This window comes from Hyla sarda, chromosome 6 (assembly GCF_029499605.1).
Source record: "Hyla sarda isolate aHylSar1 chromosome 6, aHylSar1.hap1, whole genome shotgun sequence".
Lineage (NCBI taxonomy): Eukaryota > Metazoa > Chordata > Amphibia > Anura > Hylidae > Hyla > Hyla sarda.
This window is the reverse complement of record NC_079194.1, coordinates 257,700,041-257,718,189: the sequence shown is the minus strand read 5'-3', so window position 1 is coordinate 257,718,189 and position 18,149 is coordinate 257,700,041. Positions and strand designations below refer to the sequence as shown.

General features: G+C 44.9%; 1 protein-coding gene across 6 annotated transcripts in view; it reads left to right on the top strand.

Moving 5' to 3' along the window:
• Nucleotides 1-18,149, top strand: part of MAJIN (membrane anchored junction protein) — a 135,807-nt gene that overhangs the window by 48,614 nt on the left and 69,044 nt on the right. For all 6 annotated transcript variants that reach the window (XM_056527057.1, XM_056527058.1, XM_056527056.1 and 3 more), the window contains one exon: nucleotides 18,057-18,102. In XM_056527057.1, the coding sequence (XP_056383032.1) occupies nucleotides 18,057-18,102 (46 nt within the window). The remainder of the gene's footprint in view (nucleotides 1-18,056; nucleotides 18,103-18,149) is intronic.

Here is an 18,149-nt window from a genome sequence, read left to right as displayed (position 1 = left end):
TTTAGGCTAAAAAAATTTGCCTTAAAAGTGTGTGTTATACGCCGATAAATACAGTGTGTGTGTGTGTGTGTGTGTGTGTATATATATATATATATATATATATATATATATATATATATATATATCATAGAAATGCATAAATTGATAATATATACACATCACTCTATAAATACAACCCATACCATATACACCACGTAGCAACACCAACATAGACAGACAATATTTCATATACATATAGATTGACATTCATTAATCTTATATAACCACACCCTACATGCTTGAGAAAGGCTCACTTTTAGCCGAAACGTTGCTGTTATTGATGCAATAAACATCAGTTTGCTACTATACTGGACCTGGCGATTGTTGCTGTTTCCTTTGGAGAGATTGTGAAGTGTACCCGTCTTTGGCATTCGGGTGGATTACGGGCACATCCCCAGTGGTCATCCAGTGCTGGCTCCCCTTGTGTATTTTTTTCACACCCTATATGTGTATATAATATGATAGTACACATGAACATTCAGTATATTTCTTAATTACATCGAACACCCATCAAACATAGAAACTCAATAGCTCAGATACACATATCCAAAATGAAACCCTTACTATATACCTAACACAACAATGCATCTCATTACACTTGGTATTTCAGATATACATACATCCATATTTTTCATGACTACACCACATACATTCATACAGTATACAAATAAACTCATATTTCAACTGAACATTTAGCAACGCTGCAGTCCCCAAGAGTAGGAAAACCGCACTAAAGCTCTATACAATCAATAACCGTGACCTCCCCCGACATAAAAATTCCATAACTAAGTCCTTTTAGCGCTGTTAGCCCTCAGCAATGGGGAACTTCCCCATGGAAAAAACATGTCTAAGAACATTGGAATACAACAAGTATAAAGAATGTATTCCAAGAGAGCACAAAGGCTTAGGACATCAAAACACAGCGACATCGTTCCTCTTCCGACGCTAGCCGTCCCTCCACGGAGTGTTTCAGATCTTCATCTGTAGATCACTAATAATAAGACTAAGACTATTATACTTTGAAAATGGGTGCAGCAAAGCACCCGTGCAGCAAAGCCGGCTCCTCCTCCTCTTTTTCTAAACACATCAAGCTAATCAGAGCCGCCGCTCTGGGTATGGAAGCTCAGTTGATGCCGACATTCAGAAACAGTGTAACAAAATTATATAGAGAAGCTGCTCCTGGATCTTAGGAACTAAGAGTAGGTAGTCACTTGGAAATTGAAACTAAAAGTATCTTTTAATATTATTGTATGCTTTACTATGTTAGAGTATTTTTTTTATTTATTAATGAACTACTGATGTGAGAGCCACATATGTCAGTTAGCAGTGCTACATCAGCGCATGTCTATGACAGATCTTAAGTACCACCTGACACTGTTTAAGGCGTCCATCTTTTATTATATAAAGCTGTTATTTTATATTGTCTGTATAAGCACCAAGGTCATTGAGAAAGAGGTATCCTAAACCTCGAAACGCGTCTGACATAGGTGAATAAAGAAAATTTTAACTGTACCAGTGACTTCTGAAGTTTATTGCAACGGGTGGCGCCGGGGATCCAGAGTTTTTTTCCCCTTCTATCCTAAACTCCAGCTTAGCAATGGACTTTGTCTGTAAGACTGCTTCAAGAGATGAGCGAACTTACAGTAAATTCTATTCGTCACAATTAGAGATGGGCGAACTTACAGTAAATTCGATTCGTCACGAACTTCTCGGCTCGGCAGTTGATACCTTTTCCTGCATAAATTAGTTCAGCTTTCAGGTGCTCCGGTGGGCTGGAAAAGGTGGATACAGTCCTAGGAGACTCTTTCCTAGGAATGTATCCACCTTTTCCAGCCCACCGGAGCACCTGAAGGCTGAACTAATTTACGCAGGATAAGCCATCAACTGCCGAGCCGAGAAGTTTGTGACGAATCGAATTTACTGTAAGTTCGCTCATCTCTAGTCACAAACTTCTCGGCTCGGCAGTTGATAACTTTAGTCTGCATAAATTAGTTCAGTTTTCAGGTGCTCCCGTGGGCTGGAAAAGGTGGATACAGTCCTAGGAGACTCTTTCCTAGGACTGTATCCACCTTTTCCAGCCCACCGGAGCACCTGAAAGCTGAACTAATCTATGCAGGATAAGTCAGCAACTGCCGAGCCGAGAAGTTTATGACGAATCGACTTTACTGTAAGTTCGCTCATCTCTAACTGCTTCCACTACTAAGCCTAAAAGTAATAAAAAAATAAAAAATAAAACACAAGTTCTCCTGTGGCGATTGGTGGCTGCTCGTGTCCAGTTGGGTGATCTGGCTCTCCATAGGGTCGAGAGGCAGCTGCTGTATGCTAAGCAACGTTTTTATGAAAAGGGTAATAAGGCCCATACTATGTTAGCCAGGTGCCTATGGGATTGAGCAGTTACCCAGTCCCCCTCGGCCCTCAAAGATTCTTCAGGTACTATTTGCGATCACCCTGCTGATATTTCCCGCCTCTTTGTTAACTACTACTCTGTTCTCTATTCCATCCCTTCCCAGCTTCCGTCCGACCCCGGGGGGGGGGGGGGGGGGGGGGGTGCGTGATGCTGCTCTTGATGCTTGTCTTTCCTGATGCGGCTTGCAGACTTTGTTGGCGGCTGACCGAGAGATTCTTAATGCTCCTATAACAGGAAGAACTCTTAAAAGTCCTCAAATCCCTACCTGTTGGTCGCTCCCCAGGCCCGGATGGATTCACGTATTTATACTATACATTTTTCTCTCCTACACTTCTCCCTAGACTTGTCCCTCTTTTTAATTCCTTTATGAGAGGGGAGGGTCTCTGGCTATAAAGTTAAACTCTCTAAAACGGAGGCATTACCTCTGAACCTACCTCTGTCCCTGTCCACCCTTCGCTCTAATTACTTTTAAATGGTCCTCTTCTGCTATAAAGTATTTAGGGGTCAATCTCGCTTCTCACTATTCTTCTCTCTACTCTGCTAACTACCTCCCTCTTTTTCGGGAACTTAGAGCTCTCTGGGAGAAGTGGTGGGTAAAATGACGATCCTCCCGAAACTGCTCTATTTTTTCGAAAAGTTTCCTAACCGGGTACCTTTGTTGGCCCTTCGCTGTTTTCAGTCGGCTATTTTTCGTTTAATTTGGGATGGGAAGAGACACAGTCTGCCGATGTCAGTCATGATGGCTGGCAGGGCCATGGGGAGCCTCGCAGTTCCTGATGTGGTGAAGTATTACTGGGCTTTTCACCTGCGCTACCTTGCGGCTTGGTCTATGTACCATGCTTATAGCTGCTGAACTGAGCTGGAAAAGCTGTGGCTGGCCCCTACTCACCCTAATTCTCTCCTTTGGCACCCTCCAGCATCGGCTATTTCTCCCTCCCCTCTTCTAGGCCCCATGGGTTTCTCTAAGAATGTGTGGGGGTATTGCTCCCTGAAGTTTAAACTGTTTTCTCCTTTCTCCCCGCTGCGGTCTTTCCTTTATCATCCAGCTTTTCCCTCCGGTATGACCTCTATTATGGTGCGGGAGTGGGGTTTCCAGGGCCTCTTCTCGTTTCTTGCTGCCCTTTGAGCAATTGGCATCTCATTGGGATCGCTCCTCATCTGAGCGTTTCCGCTTTTCACAATTAAGGCACTTTATGTACTTCACTATTGGCTCTACGACAGTCTTTCAGCCCACTGGCTTTGAGCGGTTATGCCTCAGGCGAGGGGCCTTCTCTCCAATATCTCACTACTCATTCAGCCCCCTGATGGTGATTTCCCACCCCCCCCCATCCCACCGTTCTATGGCCCATTGGGAGGAGGTCTTCCATTACATTACCTCAGTGGCGGATAATTTGGGAGAGAGCATCTAAGGCCTCTATTTGCACCGCTTACAAGGAAAACCAGTACAAGCTGCTTATGGGCTGGTATCACACCCACGAACTCCTGAATAGACTTAACCCTACTATCCCTCCTCAGTGCTGGCTCTGTGGGGTGGGGTTGGGCACGGTCTTTCATATTTTCTGGACCTGTCCCCTCTTAGTAGAGAACTGGAAAATGGTGCAGCGCCTCATCTCTGAGGCTTTGGGTGTTTCAGTCCCCCTAGACCCCTTGATTTAGATTCTCCACCTCTCTCATTCCACTTTTTCTAAGAAGCCTTTTAGGCTCTCTATGCACATTGTCCTGGCTGCTAAGACCCTCATCGCCAAGTGCTGGAAGAGAACTCTTCCTCCCTCTGAGATTGATTTACTAGCTCGCATTTGTGAGATTCATTCACTCGAATTTCTTACAGCTTCAATGAATAACTCTATCCCCTCTTTCCTCTCTGTCTGGGAAACGTGGGATGGATTTTCAGATAGGCAACCCCCTTGACTTCCTTTTTCTATGTCTTCCTTTCCTTTTTCTCTTTTTATTTTTTTTCCCTTTACCTCCCTGTTTGTCCTATGTATGTGTTTCATATGTGTCTTCGTCTTTCACCCTCCCCCTTCCTCTCATCCCTACTGTCTTTTATTAGCCCTCATTAAGCATTTTATTAAAAAACAAAGCAAAAAAAAAAAAAATGCAGGTCATTGCCCTAGTCAACCACATTTAAGTTTCTGAAACAAGAAGAAAACACAAAAAAAATGAGTTAGTACATTTTTGGGGGTTCTCCCCTTGGAGAGCCTAACTTACCACCCCCGTTCCAGCTCTGTCATCTTCCTGTGTTGCTCCACGTCTAGTGAGGGGTGCGGACACGGAAGTGGGTAATATACACTGCTTAAAAAAATAAAAGGAACATTAAGATAACACATCCTAGATCTGAATTAATAAATAATGGTATGAAATACTTTTGTCTTTACATAGTTGAATGTGCTGACAACAAAACCACACAAAAATTATCAATGGAAATCAAATTAATCAACCAATGGAGGTCTGGATATGGAGTCACACTCAAAATCTAAGTGGAAAACCACACTACAGGCTGATCCAACTTTGATGTAATGTGCTTAAAACAAGTCAAAATGAGGCTCAGTAGTGTGTGTGTGTGGCCTTCACATGCCCGTATGACCTCCCTACAATGCCTGGGCATGCTCCTCCCAGACCTGGACTTAAGCATCTGCCAACTCCTGGACAGTCTGTGGTGCAACATGGCATTGGTGGATGGAGTGAGACATGATGTCCCAGATGTGCTCAATCGGATTCAGGTCTGGGGAAGTCCAGGGAAGGCCAGTCCATAGCATCAATGCCTTCCTGACACGCTCCAGCCACATGAGGTCTAGCATTGTCTTGCATTAGGAGGAATCCAGGGCCAACCGCACCAGCATATGGTCTCACAAGGGGTCTGAGGATCTCATCTCGGTACCTAATAGCAGTCAGGCTACCTCTGGCAAGCACATGGAGGGCTGTGCGGCCCCCCAAAGAAATGCCACCCCACACCATTACTGACCCACCGCCAAACCAGTCATGCTGGAGGATGTTGCACGCAGCAGAACGTTCTCCATGGCTTCTCCAGAGTCCAGTCACATCTGTCACATGTGCTCAGTGTGAACCTGCTTTCATCTGTGAAGTGCACAGGGCGCCAGTGGCGAATTTGCCAATCTTGGTGTTCTCTGACAAATACCAAACGATCTGCACGGTGTTGGGCTGTAAGCACAACCCCCCACCTGTGGATGTCTGGCTCTCATACCACCCTCATGGAGTCTGTTTGTGACCGTTTGAGTGGACACATGCACATTTGTGGTCTGCTGGAGGACATTTTTCAGGGCTCTGGCAGTGCTCCTCCTTGCAAAAAAGTGGAGGTAGTGGTTCTGCTGCTAGGTTGTTACCCTCCTACGGCCTCCACCACGTCTCATGATGTACTGGCCTGTCTCCTGGTTGCGCCTCCATGCTCTGGACACTAAGCTGACAGAAACAGCAAACCTTCTTGCCATGGCTCTCATTGATGTGCCATACTGGATGATCTGCCCTACCTGAGCCACTTTTGCTGGTTGTAGACTCCATCTCATGCTACCACTAGAGTGAAAGCACGGCCAGCATTAAAAAGTGACCAAAACCTCAGCCAGGAAGCATAGAAACTGAGAAGTGGTCTGTGGTCACCACCTGCAGAACCACTCCTTTATTGGGGGTGTCTTGCTAATTGCCTATAATTTCCACCTGTTGTCTGTTTCATTTGCACAACAGCATGTGAAATTGTTTGTCAATCAGTGTTGCTTCCTGAGTGGATAGTGTTATTTCACAGAAGTGTGATTGACTTGGAGTTACATTGTGGTGTTTTTGTTCCCTTTATTTTTTTGAGCAGTGTATATAGATGGCTGTATAACCCTAATGAACTAACTAGCGCAGCTCAGGGTGCACTCGCCTCTGCAACATTAACGTAGCAGGGCGCAATGGCCTCTGCTACATTAAAGGGGTACTCCGGTGAAAACCTTTTTTCTTTTTAAATCAACTGGTGGCAGAAAGTTAAACATATTTGTAAATTACTTCTATTAAAAAATCTTAATCCTTCCAGTACTTATTAGCTGCTGAATGCTACAGAGGAAATTCCTTTCTTTTTGGAACACTGATGACATCACGAGCACAGTGCTCTCTGCTGACATCTCTGTCCATTTAAGCAACCATGCATAGCAGATGTATGCTAAGGGCAGCATGGTGGCTCAGTGGTTAGCACTGCTGCCTTGCACTGCTGGGGACTTGGGTTCAAATCCCACTAAGGACAAAAATAAATAAAGTGCTATTATTATTATAATAACATCAGCAGAGAGAACTGTACTCGTGATGTCATCAGAGAGCATTCCAAAAAGAAAATAATTTCCTCTGTAGTATTCAGCAGCTAATAAGTACAGGAAGGATTAAGATTTTTTAATAGAAGTAATTTACAAATATGTTTAACTTTCTGCCACCAGTTGATTTAAAAGAAAAAAGGTTTTCACCGGAGTACCCCTTTAATGTAGCAGATTACAATGTCCTCTGCTTCTTTAATTTAGTGCAATTGCCTCTGCTACTGTTGCAAAACTACAACTCCCATCCTGCCTTGACAGCCTTTGGCTGTCTAGGCATGCAAGTAGTTGTAGCCCCTTCACTGTATGACTAAGCTAAGCTACACCCTACGCTATACTTACTAAACTATGCTTAATCTGCCTGTAAAGCTAAGCTAACTACGTTACACCTGCGTAAAACTACGCTAACGCTACTCTAACCATGTTACGCTGGTTTAAATCTACGTTAACACGATGCTATGCTGCACTGGTCTAAAATTACACTAACCCTACACTACGCTAACTACGCTACACATGTGCAAAACTCTAACACTATGCTACGCTAACTACTCTATACCTGTATACCTGAGGAAGCTGAATGGAGCGAAACATAAGTTGGGGTCTACATAGTGTTTGGTAAGGCTTGTTTGTTTCACAGACACTGGGACTTCTGATGTAACTACTATATCTCCCCCGTGGTTTGTTAATTTACACTTACATGATGTTCTTAACACTATGTATTATCCATGGTGGATTCACTGTGTGTATACTCATTATCCAAGGTAAATTTCTTAGCTTTACAATGCTGTGTATACTTTAGGGGGTTGATATTGGATCCTCTGTTTTTATACGATTTTACATAATTGTCTAAGTACTTTTTTCAATAAAGCTTTTGTTATTCTTGTACTTAATATTGGTGATAGTGTTTTCTATTTGGGGTCTACACTATACCTGTGTAAAACTACGCTAACCCTAAACTATGCTAACTAGGCTACATGTGTGCAAAACTACGCTAACTACGCTATACCTGTGTAAAATCTATGCTAACGTACTCTATGCTACATTGGTGTAAAACTACGCTAACTACTCTACACTATTGTAAAACTATGTTAACTACGCTACACTGGTGTAAGACTACGCTAACACTACGCTATGATACACTGGTGTAAAACTATGCTAACACGAAGCTACGCTAACTACACCGGAGTAAAACTATGTTAACCCTACACTACAATTATTATGCCACACCTGTGTAAAACTAGACTTTGGCTGTCTGGGTATACTGGGAGTTGTAGTCCCTTCACTATAAAACTTGCAAAACTACTACTTCCAGCATGCCTGGACAGCTTTAGGCTGACTGGACATGTTGGGAGTTGTAGTCCCTTTACTACTTAAACCTAAGTTTATGCTAGCCCTATGCTAACTGTGCAATAAGTAGACACCTGCTCATGCGCTCTTAGTTTTCTATGGATTGTAGATCTGGAGCTGCCAGGAGGCAGGTAAGGGGAACTCCGGCGGTTATCCTGACTGATTGAACCTCAGTGATTTCTCTGCGAGTGGGCCGATCAGTCACCCACAGCAATGCTAATTCTGCGGATGTCTTCATCAGTATTGATTACAACATCTGAGGGGTTAATTGCAGACATCAGCATGATCGCTGGTGTCCTCCATTACTGGCCAGTCCCTGGCTGCCGTGCATGAAGAGAGCACAGCTCCTTCGCTCGCCTCATGAATAGGACTTAATGTATGTCCTGGTACGATAAGTACCAGCACATCAGGATGTACATTTATGCCCATTGTCCTTAAGGGGTTAAAGGGGAACTCAGTTACATAAGTAGAATATAGTATAATCACTCCTCAAAGATTTCACCTACAAAGGTGCATAATGATACTTCAAGAATTCCAGAAAAGTGTTCTATATTTATAAATGTATTTTACATAAAATAACAATATAAAATATCCTGGCACTAAATGTAGGAATATACCACCACTGGTACCTAGTGGGGGTATTCACACAATATCTGCAATTAGAACATTGATAATTATAAAAAATACAAAAAATAGCATCAATCCAATAATCCGGCAACCTGATGGTTCAGCGGCTGACAGTTCAGTGTACCTGCAAACAATAGATGGTATGTCCAAATGAAATTTGGTATAGATAAATATGTGGTCTGGTCTCAGCTGAATGACTTCTGTATTCCAATATATAACAAAATACCAGTTTGTGTATCAAACTGATTTCAACAAATGTATCACTGACGTTAATGTTGTGGTCTCACCAAATCCCGGGACTGACAGATGAATGCTGCTGTGATGATTTGCTGTAGTAGTGCGGGCAGCGATGTTAGGGCTGTCGCTGTTTCAGGGGTGCACTTGGCGTAGCGTGTTTGTGTACCAGCTGTACTCCCCCTCTGCGGTAAACCAGCAGGTGCAGTGTTGGTATATCGTGGCGTCCCTCGTGGTGGATGAAATCCTGGCGGGGATAGTTCGCTCTCAGCAGGTCAGTGAGACAGTTCAAAGACTCGGACCGGACCAATGATACAAGAGGCGGGTATCTAAGTTGCTTTATCTGAACCTGCAAATGCTGCTGTGCCGTGTTCACATAAGGTTTAGGTCCAAGTGATTCTATAGTGCCTTTATAAAATGTAAAATCAAAAGCCTAGACGCGTTTCAGGGTACTATAGCCAGTATTGGCTCGATCCTTTCTTCAGTAGGGATAGAAGATATATGATGTATATGCTCAGTGACCAGGTCACCAATGGGGTCACCACAGTCACAGCATTGTCAGTCACAAGTCAGTCAAGTCAAACTCCTCTTTCAAGTCAGCCTGGCCTGCACTAAATTGTCCTGTTCTACTTCAAGTCCCAGCAAGCCCTTAAGGTCTCTTAAGTCACTGGTCACCCCCGTGGGCCTGGCTGAACTGTAAGGACTTTTCCACCTGTCTAACCTCAGTAAAGCTACCGTTGTCCTTAACTTAGTGTCTGAGTCATTATTGCCCCCATGCCTAGCCCAGGATCCAGCAGTATACCTTTTGGGTGGTATTGAGGATAAACCACTGCCCTGTTGTCACGAATACAAGGGGGTTAATGTCTTCTGCTCCTAGAGTAATTCCATCTGCCCTGCATCACACCCTATACCACTACAACAACTTTTGGCATCCTACGAACAGGATATGGGTGTGCGCCTTATGCCTAAAGTCCTCCCTCAGTCTGAACTATGTCCAGAATTGTCTGAAAATCACATGCCGATGTGAATAAAACTTTCGCCAGAAAGTGAACGGGACTTTGTCTGTGGAAAGTGTTTTACCCGAGGTGCTTGTGAAATGGGGGGGGGGAGGTGAAGAAAGGACTGTTATTTGTCATTGTGAATTGCAGAGAGTCTGTACCTGGAAGGGTTAACTTGGTCTGGTGTTTCCGGAAGATCCGCCCCGTCAGTTCCCATCGGTGATGCCTCTACAGCGCGGTGAGGAAGAACCAAAGAGCCGCCCTGTGTTGCACAGGGGAAGATTTTGCCAACCGGACCGAAACAGGAAGTTCCCTGGGCGCAGCCATATTGGAAGCTCCGGCTGTTGCGTTTGTCTCTGCGGTTATCTTTCAAGCACCCGCTGCAGCGCAGACTCTGCAAACACCAACGAATGCCAGTATTAAGTCTCCAGTGTCAGTAGCTGTCAGCAAAATAGAGGGGAAGCATCCATTACAGTACCCCCAATAGCCAAGCCGCTGCAACACTACATTAAGCATCTTAAAGGAGAACACACCTTATTTCTCTTAAAGCAACAGCGCACTCAAAAATCAACAGGATGTCAGAACCCAGCTCTCCAGGCACCAGCGCCCCTTCATCTCCAGCAGCGAGGTCATCGCCTGCCCCAGCTGTCGGGACCTTACTCGTCCTGCCTGCAGTCAAAATCAACAATCCTGGTGTTCCATTGTCTGCACCGGTATTCATGGGGAACCCTGTCCTCCCTACCTACAACGGAGACCCCTTCACCTTGAGGGATTTCAAAGAGAAGATCCGGAGTTTTTGTCTTTTACTCTTTCCCTTCTAACCAACAGGTGCAATTGCTCACAGGACAACTAAAGGGACCAGCGTTAGGGGAAGTCCGCACCTGGCCAGCCTGTAGAGCAGATCTTTGAAGGACTGTACCAGGTATTTGAGTCACATTCTCCATCAGAGGTGTGTCTCCGGCTGTATGAAAGGCGACAAAAGCCAGGTGAGACTTGAGAGCATATGCCGTAGCCCTACAGAATGCCCTAGAGACTGTCCAAAAATTAGACGGTATAACTCCCGAGCAGGGCAACAAGGTGTTCATGGACAGATTTATTGATGGGGCTCATAAGTGGGACAAAGCCCAGCTGAGAATGTTAGCGGTCTAAACCCCAACATGTCATTCCTCGCTTTCAAAAGACTGCCTATCCAAGTGATTGAGTCTGCGACTGAGTTAGAGGAAATTTGTACACCCCTTACATCTGTTCAAGAGCCACTAGGGGCGGTAGCCAGACCTATACCACCATAGTCACCAGCCCCCGCCCCAGTGTCCTCTACTTTGCCAGTCACAGAGTGTTAGGCAGGCCATTGAATAACTGACTAAGGCTGTGAAGGAGCTTGCCACCCAGGCCACTCCGCCTGACAGTGAATCTGCCTCTGCTCCCGCAGTTTCAATTACCGCAATCCTCTGCCCAATAGACCCTCGGGGACTCAAGACCCTTTTGGCACTTACTTACTGTAATAAGTCAGGACATTGGAAAATGCAGTGCTGGGATTTAAACGAATTTCCCCTGATGTCGATGACCGGCCCTCAGGAAAAAGTCATCAGGTCCAATTCCCGAGCGACCTAAGTCAGGACTCTCACTTTATGTTGCCTCCTGCCCCTATATAAAAATTGTTGTAGAAGGTGTACTGTTGGAGACATTGATAGATACAGGGTCACAAGTGTCTACCATACCTAAAAGTGTTTTCTATCAGCATTGGGATGCTAGTTTATTGTGTGAGCCTGATGATGTTAACTTCCGAGTAGTTGCGGTAAATGGACAACCAGTCCACAGACATGGAAACTGGGAGCCAACCATTCAGTTAGGAGAGCATGTACTCAGCGGGCAGGGAGTGATTGCAACCAATGTGACAGATAAGGGGTCTGCTGAGTTTATATTGGGGATGAACATTATGAAGAATTGTTTCACTGAAGTATTAGATGCCTTGCATACCTCTCTTCACCATATGTCCCCTTTAGGGCAGCAGGCTGCACAAGCAAGGTGAAATCTGCAGAGTACGAGTTCAAGACATCAGGTCGGTGACCTTACAGCCCAACACGGAGACCATCATCTGGTCTCGTGCATGTCCAGGAGTCAAGAATAGGGACTATCAAGCCCTGCTGGAACCAATGCAATTGGATGCAATCATCCTCTGGTTCGAGCTGTGAGAAGCCTTGTCACTGTCACCAACAGGAGAGTCCCAGTGCAGTTAGTAAGCCTGTCTGATTCTGCTACTGTCTTACCCAAATACACCCCAGTAGCAAAGCTGTACTTCCCAGAGTCGAAGAAGATTGTGACAGAACGTCTGGTGGCCCAACAGCGTGCAGCCCAAGTGGCCGAAGGATCTGACTGGAGCCCTCCAGAGCCCTTGTGGGCGCAACTCCAGGTTGGGGATGACACTACCTCAAGGGACCAAGTCAATGGAATCATCAATGTCTCCAAGATATACCATGAGGCTTTCAGCAAGCACCCCAGACTTCAGGCAGACTTAAATGATCCAGCACCGAATCCTCACAGGTGACAGTCCACCTATCAAGGAAAGACACCGTCCGGTCACATCAGGCATGTATCAGACTGTCAAGAAGATGCTGGCCGACATGAAAGAGGCAGACGTGATCCAAGAGAGTCAGAGTCCCTGGATGGCGCCACTTGTCCTGGTCAAGAAGAAAAACGGAACCATCCGCTTCTGTATCGACTACAGGAAACCGAATAATGTTACACACAAGGATGCCTACCCGTTGCCAAGGATCAAGGAGTCACTCACAGCCCTCGGGTTTGCTGCTTACTTCTCCATCCTGGACTTAACCAGTGGATACTGGCAAGTGCCCATGGCCCTGGAGGACCGGGAAAAGACTGGTCCGGGTTTAAAAGTATGCCGTTTGGGCTGTGCAATGCCTCTGCTACATTCCAGCATCTGATGGAAAGGTGCCTGGGCCATCTAAATTTTCAAAGTGTCCTATTGTACCTGGACGACGTTATTGTGTATTCCAAGTCCTACCAGGAACACCTCATTCATCTGTCAGACGTCCTTCAAGTTCTAATAAAGCATGGATTGAAGATTAAGCCGTCAAAGGGTCATTTGCTCAAAACTCAAGTCCATTACCTGGGTCATGTTTTCAGCATAGAGGGAGTCCAGCCCAATCCTGAAAAGGTTGTCAAGAACTGGCCAACCCCACGCACGGTTAAACATGTCAGGAGCTTCCTGGGATTGCCGGCTATTTCCGCTGTTTCATCCGACACTTCTCCCAGATTGCAGAACCCCTCACAGCTCTCTTACAGTAAGGAGAACTACAGTGGAAGACTACCTCTTGAATGGCCCAAAGAGCAAGAGATCGCATTCTGAGCTTTCAAACGCCTGCTGACAGAACCACCCATCTTGGCGTATCCAGACTACGGTCAGCCATTCCGGCTGTATACTGATGCCAGTTTTGAAGGTCTGGGAGCTGTCCTGTCCCAAGTCCAGGAATGGCAGGAGCGAGTAATTGCCTATGCCAGTCATAACCTGTGAGGAGCAAAGTAGAATGATGCAAATTACAGCTCATTCAAGTTGGAACGTCTCGTCCTGGTATGGGCCGTGACTGAAAAGTTTAGACTATTTGGCTGCCATGCCATTCACTGTCTACACTGATTATAACCTGTTGGTGGCCCATCTGAACACTGCCAAGTCAGGTGCAATCGAACAGCGGTGTAATTAGCCAATTACAATTTCACCATGAAGTACAGAAGCGGCAAGTCAAATGTTAATGATGTCTCGATTTGACCCCCGGCGAGGAGCCTCCGGTCAAAGACGGGTGGGATACGTGGAGATGCCCCCATGAATCAGAGTTTTGTGACCACCCTGATGGATGGTGAACCTAGGTCCAAAAAGGTTAAAGAAGACCTATACACCTGGAAGACTCTTCAAGACGAAAGTCGAGTCATGGGGGGTCTGTTGGACTACCCTCTGGCGAAAAAGGTACCAACCCGTCTACGCCGGGCCCAGTGCGACTACGAGTTGAAACGTCTGTGTGCACAGACAGTCGCTTCCTCTGTCGTCAAAGGACTGTTGTGCCAAAATTCTTTGGATCCGGTCTCCAGTGATCGACTTAATCAGATTCTGGTTCCCCGAAGAGACGCGACGATGGTCCTCAACGCATACCATGATCAGTCTGGACAGTTTGGAGTCCACACAACTGAAGCTACTGTCAGGCGAAGATTCTATTGGATCGGAATGCGGAGCAACATTGAGAAATAGTGCAGTTATGTCCTGTCTGTAACGTCACCAAGAACGTGCGCAAGGACGCAAGAGCACCCCTCCATTCCATTCAGAGTGAAAGGCCTAACCAGTTGGTCATGCTGGACCATGTCAAGTTGTCTCCTACGCGGTCCAAGTACACTTTTATGCTCTCACCATGGTGGATCATTACTCGTTGTACCCGTTAAAGACCTCACAGCCAAGACATTGGCCCAGATGTTCTACTCCAATTGGGTGCAAACCCATGGGTGGCCGGAGTCCGTCCTAACGGACCATGGAACGGCCTCCGTGGCCCAACTCTTCCAAGAGCTGTGTGAATTCCATGCCTGCAAGAAACTCTGGACTACGGCTTACCACCCCCAGGGGAACGGGCTCTGTGAGAGCATGAATAAAGTCTTTATCCATATGTTGCGAGCAGCCTCTGTGTCAAGACAAGAGCAGTGGCCCTGACTGCTGCCCGAACTATTGGAGATCTATAATAACACATTCCACTGCTCTACGGGGTACACCCCTTTCTACTTGATGGGGCGACATGGCAGTTGCCTAAAGACCGAACATTTGAGCTCCATGCCCCATTCAACAGCTCTCCACAAACCTCCCTGGACTGGGTCTCTGACCACCAGAGAAGAATCCAAGAGGCCAAAGAAATTGTCAGCAAGAAGATGGGAGAGGCCCAGCAGAGACAACAGGAGGACCACAACAGTCATGCCTCTGCCAAACAACTTCAGTTAGGTGATTAAAATCTGGCTTTGGAAGTTCCCAAGAACCCACAAGTTAGACTCTATCTGGGAGACAGAACTGTACACGATGACGGCTGTACCCTATGCGGAATTTGATGTATGCGAAGTTCAAAAGCCTGGATATGAGCCGCAAGTTGTTCACCGAAACCGAATCAAGTTATGTCTGAAAGATCAACCAGTGATTCCCCCACCCCCTCCTCCGGCTGTCAGACCTACAAGAGAGTACTTCCTGGGTGAAGGAATCCACCCATCTATGGATCTCCTCATGTTTTCTCCAAATCGGCCTGTGATCTTCTGTTTCTTACTAACCCTGGGGCTGGTTCCTCCCACACTAGTCTCCACACCAGTCCCAGCCTTGTCACCGTTGGCTCCGGATTATACACCAGCCTCCAGGGTGCCGATCCGGTCTCCAGCCTCGATGCCAGCAACTCTGGGTCCAGCCAGTCCTGAATTAATACCAGCTCCTGAGTTCGCTGAGGAAGAGCCAGCTGCAGCTCCAGAAGATCAAAGAGCTCCAGAAAACGCAAGAGTTCCAGACTCTACAGAGGTGGTGTTGTGCAGGTCCCAAAGGTCAACACAAGGACAAATGTCAGCTAGGTACAAAGAGTAAGTCACAGTACGTTGTATAACGTTGTACCACATATAGTCCATTATAGTCAGTCTATATATAACTAATTTAGTCTAGTCATATGTAATGTTTAGATTAGGACTGTAGCAAGATGTATATTCATAGTCCACAAATATGAAATTAATAAATGTCTAACATTTTTCCTATCCACGTGTACAGGGTACTACTGTACACCGTTATTTCTTCACAGGATCCTATGGACATAACTGCATAACAGGAACCTGCAGAATATCTTTTTACCTACAGGACTGTACATATTGATACACCATATTGCTGTGCCCTATTTTTACAGGATACATACCTTCTGCACTTATTTATCGTACATGTAACGTATTGGAACGGTATTTTCTACATGACCAGTGCAGCCACATATTACTGTGCCTCATATTACACCGTATATCTGTGTTCACAGTTTTTGCACCTAAATGTCTATGCATATCCATGAACTTTGATCTATAGGACATTATATGCACCATCTGGGGATTCAGAATTGACATTTTATTTTTGCATATTTTTTGCACATTTTATTTATATCGAATTTATCCTATTTATTATATTTTATTTTTCATTTTTGGAGGGGAATCGCAAGGGCCCTGCGTTACCCCCCTCCAGCTCACATCTACGCTTTTTGTATTTTATCAAATTTTTTTCATTAAATTCATATAATTTTTACTCTATGGTCTAATCTCTCTTTTTTGCTCACCTCTATTATCTGATTCCCACCTCTTCCCATTCCCCTTCCCCGCCCTCACTAGATCACTTGAGGACTGTTACCTTACTTTACACACTTCATGTTTTTAGCCAAGCACCTTGGGTATTAGGTGCTATACAGTTAACCTCGGTTATCTAATTTACTACCTAGTCGAGCTGCACAACCCCCCCCCCCCCCCTGTTACACTACTTAACGCTATCTGCCCCTAGGGTAATTTCATCTGCCCTGCATCACACCCCATACCACTACTACAACTTTTGGCATCCTACAAACAAGATATGGGTGTGCGCCTTATGCCTAAAGTCCTCCCTCAGTCTGAACTGACACCCCATACCACATAGTAATCTGTGCGGAGGTCTTTCTGTGCATGGAGAGAGCCGGGATGCCGAGCAGGAGATTGCAGTCAAACCCCCCACAATTAGACACTTATCCTCTGTCCTCGAGATCCTGTGGATAAAGTATAAGTGCTTGGGGTATGAACACTCATATCAGAACTGATCAAGAGAGAGCACTGTGGACAAGACAAAAAAGAGGAGCTGTATGCTCCTCTGTAGCATACAGCTGCTAGAAAGTACTGGGAAGGTAACAATTATTTTAATAGAAGTAATTTACAAATCTGTTTAACTTTCTGGCACCAGTTGATTTAAAAAAAAAAAAATGTTTTCCACCGGAGTACCCCTTTAAGACATTGTTTCACAACCTGGGTGCTGGACAGCCGAAGACTGAATGGTAGCGAAAGATATAGCCTTAAACACCCACAAGGAAGTCACTTCACTATTTATCTTTACGGCATGCTTGATGTCAGTCCCATAGATATAAATAGTGACAATGACTTCCAGTGTACACACCAGACGCTGTGGGATTTGGCATGTCCAATGTGTGGTCAAGTGAATAGTCAGGGCTCTTGAAAATTCGGCTAACAGTAAGGGAATTACCAGCATGGCCGTTTAGCCTTATGAAAATAAGTGTGTGCTTCTTTAAGCCACATGAAAACTTATTAAAACATCTTCTTCAGAAACATCAGGAAGAAGAACTTTTGCACACGCCAAGCAGAGTTTACAGCAAAAGAGACTACCCACAATGACTACACGAATTACACAAATAGATCCAGGATTAACAGAGGGGAATTTATTACTTAATATTATTCATATACCAGAATTTCCACTGCGGAAAATCAACCATTTAAATCAGTGTAGTCTGTTGTGGAAAATCCATTAGAACACACCTGCAGAGAACTTTTTTTTCTGGCAAGAACTCATTGGGGAATCCGTGACTGCCAAACTATCAAGGAGAAACCTGTGGCTTACTGTGAGAAATTAGAGGCTCTCCAATTTTGTAAAAAAAAAAAAATTATTCAGGATTGTGGTATAACATAAACATACTTGTTTAATCTCTGCCTTGCCCAGTGCCACCACTCTGGTCATACCCCTGAGTTAGTTTACATTGTGCAGCAATGTACCATATACACATTATCGTTTCAGTAAATTACTGGCCTTAGTTTCAGCATCATTTTTTGTAAATGACAGGCAACTACTGTAATTGTCCACAATAACTGACGGCAAGACTTCTGTCAGCCCAAAAATTCTGCCTACTTTCATGGTTTATATTTTTTTTAACTGCCTCTCTGATCTGCCAGAGTAGTCTTGCATGTTAGATCATTTACAATTAGATCATTGGTATGAGCTATCCAACGCTAGATTAATCAGCCGCATTGCAGTCAATAATAATCACGAGTGTATGATCAGTTTAGTCTTAACTTTGTCTGTCTCTTTAGTTCAGAAAACACAGTAAACAAGGAGCAAGTCATGAGTGAACTATTGGTATGTAAACAAAATGTATAACAATAAATATGAATGAGGAATTAAAT